General features: G+C 38.5%; 1 protein-coding gene across 1 annotated transcript; it reads left to right on the forward strand.

The window, feature by feature from the left end:
- Positions 1-275: 275 nt before the first annotated feature.
- Positions 276-5,360, forward strand: setd7 (SET domain containing 7, histone lysine methyltransferase). The gene is made up of 8 exons (XM_016232304.1): positions 276-439; positions 2,047-2,176; positions 2,860-3,061; positions 3,206-3,395; positions 3,542-3,623; positions 3,823-3,940; positions 4,054-4,211; positions 4,368-5,360. Exons 1-8 carry the CDS (start codon positions 400-402, stop codon positions 4,567-4,569), a joined length of 1,122 nt encoding a protein of 373 aa, XP_016087790.1. The 5' UTR covers positions 276-399; the 3' UTR covers positions 4,570-5,360.
- Positions 5,361-5,508: the final 148 nt, after the last annotated feature.

Raw genomic sequence — 5,508 nt, forward strand, 5'->3', positions numbered from 1 at the left:
GTGGAAGAATTGACAATAAAGCAGACTTGACTTGACTTGACTAACAACGCAATTGCAGATATCTCTAATTCAATTAGAGAGCTCTCTAATCATAATTATGACTAGTAAGAATTGATTTAGAGAGCTCTCTAACTGGCATTGTTACTAGTAAGAATTTAATTGTAGCGCTCTCTAATTGAATTCTTACTAGTAAAAATGCAATTGCGACGAGTAACGCTGGGGATATTTTAAGCTAAGGCGGCTTGCCATAGTAGCTGGAAATCTGTGCTGTGCGTTCGGCGCTGATGATGTCAGATACTGTGCGCCGGGAACCGTCAGCTCTGCGCTGCTGAAGCTTCCGCGACAGGCATATAGAAGCAGACTATTTTACCTCTAATAAACAACAGAGGTAGCGCAATCATGGACAGCGATGATGACAACATGGAAGAAGTGGTGGAAGGTACGACATGCGTATACACAAACGTTGCATGAATTTGTTTTTGTCGTCTTCTCGGCTTTTATGCAGTCTCATTCCGCGGAGGATTAGCCTACCGACAGCTTTCCTCCGTACACAAGCTGTCAAGCAACCGAGGCCCGTAAGCTTGGGACTTTTTAAATCCTCCAGGTGACAGCGAGTGTTATTTCGGCTTTTAGACTTAGCTACAGTTCTATCTGAAGTCCCATGAACTGAGATAGCATAAACGGAAAGAATAAACGTAGTTAGACAATTGATTTCTCTTAAAATACATTTCATTTTTATTACATTCTCTGACACTTTGTATTATATGTATATATATAATCTTTTTAGAAGTCTGTTAATGCCCTATATATAAGCTAGATTCGTATTTGGATGAACATGTATTGGATTGGATGAAGCCACGTGGTTTAAAAAAAGTGGTGTGTTGACACAAAAGTTGCAAGTTCAGCTGAAGTTTGATCCAAAACTGCAGATGCACGTAGTTCTCAGCTTTGGACTATCACCATTAAATCCAGCACTTAGTGCCCATCAATTAGTGGACTGTTGCTTAGTATTAAATATTTTTTCTAAATGCTAAGTATCTAACTCAGGGCTGTCCAAACTCGGTCCTGGAGGGCCAGTGTCCTGCAGAGTTTGGCTTTGTCCAAATACCCACACTTGCAGTCTTTGCACTTGACCACTTGATTACTTAAATTACGTATTTCCTGTATTTGGCCGAAGTCTTCTAGTGGATGTGAAGACCACAAGTGTGTGTCGAACTTTTCATTACCTGATGGGACACATTATAGTGTTGTAAAAATGCAAGTGTTTACACAGCTTTATTTTAATTTTAATTTGACATACTTTGCATTTTAAAATCAACTTCTAAATGTCTGTGCAGTAGTCCCTATAACATGACATAATTTTAATTTATGGTGCTTCTAATTAAATGATAAAAAGCAGTTTCAAATGTTGTACAAAATAAATATAAATCTTTGCACCAATAAAAGTAAAAACACAGTTTTTGTACCAAATTATTTGTAATATCTAATTATTATATTAATATTTAACTTGCATTGGAAAGGTTTCCGTGACCTCTCGCGAGATCTTGGCAAAAAGTCTCACGATTTATTTCCAGAACATGATGCATGATGGGATACGCTTAGTCTTGAATAGCGCTCTGGAGCAGTATTCGAGATAGTGTGGATTTAGTATCCATTAAGGGCACTGCACTTTGGCATTTTTAAGACCTGGGACAGACTTGCACACTTACTTCCTGTCGCGCGCACGCGCTCTCAAGTGGCCAAGACCGCAAGTGTGGGTATTTGGACAAGGGGTTTAGCTCCAACTTGCCTCAACACACCTGACTGGAAGTTTCTATGCCTAGTAAGAGCTTGATTAGCTGGTTCAGGTGTGTTTAATTAGGGTTGGAGCTAAACTCTGCAGGACACCGGCCCTCCAGGACCGAGTTTGGACACCCCTGATCTAACTGAACTGATTTTATCAACCTGGTCCATTAAAATTAGTGTCATTGTTGGACATGCAGGGCATTAGTTATTTATCAGTCTATTACTTGGCTTATCTGTGATAACAATTTCATGACTTTTTAGGACCACTGGATGAGGATGACCAACCTCATGGCTTTTGCACTGTGACTTACTCCTCCAGCGACAGATTTGAGGGACACTTTATTCATGGGGAGAAAAATGGAAAAGGAAAGTTCTTCTTTTTTGATGGCAGGTATGAAACTTTATGTTGGCACCACTGATCTATTATTGATTTGTAGCATATGATTTAATAATAGAATATTAGTCGCTGTTGATCAGACTCTCAGATTTGATTTTTAAATCATGACAACTCTCGAAATAGTTTTATCATTTCATTCATAAGGCTGTATTGCAAGTAGGATTGCTTTTGGCGGACTAGATCTGCTGTGCTGCTGCTAACATTAGGGAAAGATTACTGTTGAAACATGCTCTGAATTATAGGGATTCGGATACATGCTGTTGCCAGGTAAACTAGGAAAAACCCCTGTAGCACATCTAGACATGTGGTGCTGGGGAGGAGGGAGGATAACGAAAATTCCAATGGCGCACAGATCTGTACGAGGTTGAGATGGAAATAAATAAGGTGTGTAGATGGGAAAGTGACAAGGTGTTGATGGGAAAGTGGCAGCTGATTAGTACAATGGCTACGCTGTCGCTGTCATTCAAATGCACATGCAGACACATGTATTGTCACCAGCAGTCTTCGATCTAATTAGCTTGCATATTTTCCTTCTCCACAATTTGTTTGCTTCTTTTTGGGGTCTAATTTTTATAATCTTACATACTAAAAAGCCTTATTTTTAATTATTTTGATAATAGTGGACAAAGAAAAAAACACAGTTCACCCAAAAAAAACACCTTTTTTTTCCTTCATAGTACGCTGGAGGGTTTCTATGTGGATGATGCTTTGCAGGGCCAGGGTATTTATACTTATGAGGATGGGGGAGCATTACATGGGACTTATGTAGAAGGCGAGCTCAATGGACCTGCTCAAGAGTTCAATCCAGAAGGTCAACTGGTCTTCAGGGGCCAGTACAAGGACAACATTCGTTATGGCATGTGCTGGGTCTACTACCCGGTATGTTGTGCCCAACATCAAGCACTTTAAATCACAAATTAAACTCTTATCGACAGCATTATAATGTATTGAACTGGCATCAATCTATTGAAAAGTTCCAGAATTATGTGTATGTAAGTTTTCTTTTTTCTCTGCCATCTAAAGGATGGCGCCTGCGTGGTTGGGGAAGTGAATGAAGACGGAGAGATGACAGGAAAGTCAGTGGCTTATGTTTATCCCGATGGCCGTACTGCTCTGTATGGCTCCTTTGTTGATGGAGAACTGATTGAGGCCCGACTTGCCACTCTTACCACCCAAGAGAACGGCAGACCACACTTCACTGTTGATCCAGATAGTTAGTTTATTTTTAGTTTTATTTTTCCGTTTTATTTACAAATCTTCATTTAAAGCTAAAAAACCCCAATCTGATCAGTAAAAGTTAATCTTAGTATAAAATTAGTTGTATGTTAATCTTTAACACTTTTTTTTACTCTTTTATAGGTCCTGTTTACTGCTACGATAAATCCACCTCGTCATGTATCGCTGGTCATAAACTGCTGCCTGACCCCTACGAAAGTCAACGGTTGGTGCAAGCTGTGATCAACCATGTAAACCTCAATCTATCAAATCTCGTTTTGAACAAAAAACTTATATTTGTTTGTTCCAGTGATGTACTGTCTTGTCATTTCATTGGGGAGATTCTGCTGGTTCTCTAGGCATAATACAGTATTTATCATGTCATCATCTTGTTGATTCAAGCTGAAAGATTGTCTTCGTTTTAGTGTGTATGTTGGACAGTCACTTATTTCTGGAGCTGGAGAAGGGCTATTTGCAAAAACTGAGGCTGAGGCTAACACAGTGATGGCTTTGTATAATGGTGTCCGCATTACTCATACAGAGGTTTGTCTGTTTGCATTTTACATTGTTCAAGGGCAGAATGTAATACTTTTCAAAATATTAAAGGATGCATGGTGTGTTAAATTAAAAAAAACTTTTTATATTGAATTCAACAGGTGGATAGTCGTGACTGGTCCCTGAATGGGAACACGATTTCATTGGATGAGGACACTGTGATTGATGTTCCAGAACCTTTCAATCTGATGGAGAATTATTGTGCATCTCTAGGTCACAAGGCCAATCACTCCTTCACTCCCAATTGCAAATATGATCCGTGAGTGTTAATGTTCATTTTAGTAATATACAGAGATGTAGTGCTTTTGTTTCCTATATTAAATTGAGTAGCATTTTGTTAGATATTTAAATATAAACAATCTTATTGTTGGACAAAAATGGGTTAGTCATGTAACAGCTGTTTTTACCTGTCAAGGTACATCCATCCTCGTTTTGGGCTAATAAAATGCATCCGAACAATCCATGCTGTGGAAAAAGATGAAGAACTCACTGTTGCTTATGGTTATGACCATGAGCCATCAGGGAAGTCTGGTCCAGAGGCACCAGAATGGTACACAAAGCAATTGTTGGAGTTTCAGCAGATGGAGTCTGGAAAAGGTGCTGATGAGACCTGCTAAGATGCTCACCACCGCTGTCTGAAAAGACATGATCTCCCTTCCCAGCCTATAACTACCACCAGAAACTCTTCTTTGACCTTCTTGCAGCTAACACTAATAAGTAATCACTCTTCTGAACTGATTTCTGTCATCCTCATCAGTTTACAAGGATTGTAACTGTGAAATCCTCGAATCCAAAATTCTATGGTTCTACAATGTTGGTGACTGATTTGGTTACACTGCAAGAATACAGAGACTGAAAAAGAGCAAGTGATTTAAAGGCACTTTGACTGAAATCCATGGAGTGCAGTTTTAAAGACCGATGTCACGATTCTTGGAGGTAAATTACCTCTTTACCACAACTTGTGATAACTATGCAGTATTAAACCAGTATAGTGTCTTTTGCTGCTCTTCTCATGTTTCCTCTGAGAACTGAAAATATAGATTTTTTTTATGTTGATATTACCAACAATTATTCTTGTAAAACAATTTGTTCTGTCTCCTTTTGCATGTGCGAACAGCTACAGTTACGTTTAAATAGGCTCTAGTAGTCTTGAAGTACAGTATTACACAGACAGAGCTGTTTATTTATGTGTTGTTTTTTTTCCAAGAAAACCTGAATGAAAAATTGACACCATTATAAGAAAGTTAAGTAAGGTGTACTGTATGTGTGGGGGGAAAAGACTGAACAGAATGTACAGTATTCGAGAATAAGGCACAAGGTTAAGAGAAATCTTTCTACTGAACTAAACTTCAGCCTTTGATATGCAAAAGCTATCAACAAAGATTTATCAATAAAAACTCCAGCATAGAGCACAATTGGACTCATCTTTTCAGTTTTCTCAGCTATAATATTATTACTAAAATGTTGAAAATATGAATCAGGTTTTCTCTAAGCCGAAATGGAGGAATATTCAATGCCCAAGTATTTAGTAAGTCAACACTAAATATCCACACTGT

Source organism: Sinocyclocheilus grahami, unplaced genomic scaffold (assembly GCF_001515645.1).
Source record: "Sinocyclocheilus grahami isolate Dianchi unplaced genomic scaffold, SAMN03320097.WGS_v1.1 scaffold409.1, whole genome shotgun sequence".
Lineage (NCBI taxonomy): Eukaryota > Metazoa > Chordata > Actinopteri > Cypriniformes > Cyprinidae > Sinocyclocheilus > Sinocyclocheilus grahami.

Excerpts from the sequence above, each read along its gene's own strand:
- setd7 (XM_016232304.1), top strand. The coding sequence starts at position 400 with ATGGACAGCGATGATGACAACATGGAAGAAGTGGTGGAAG. Across the intron at positions 3,624-3,822 it reads GACCCCTACGAAAGTCAACG|TGTGTATGTTGGACAGTCAC; the intron begins GTTGGTGCAAGC and ends TCTTCGTTTTAG. Across the intron at positions 3,941-4,053 it reads TCCGCATTACTCATACAGAG|GTGGATAGTCGTGACTGGTC; the intron begins GTTTGTCTGTTT and ends TGAATTCAACAG.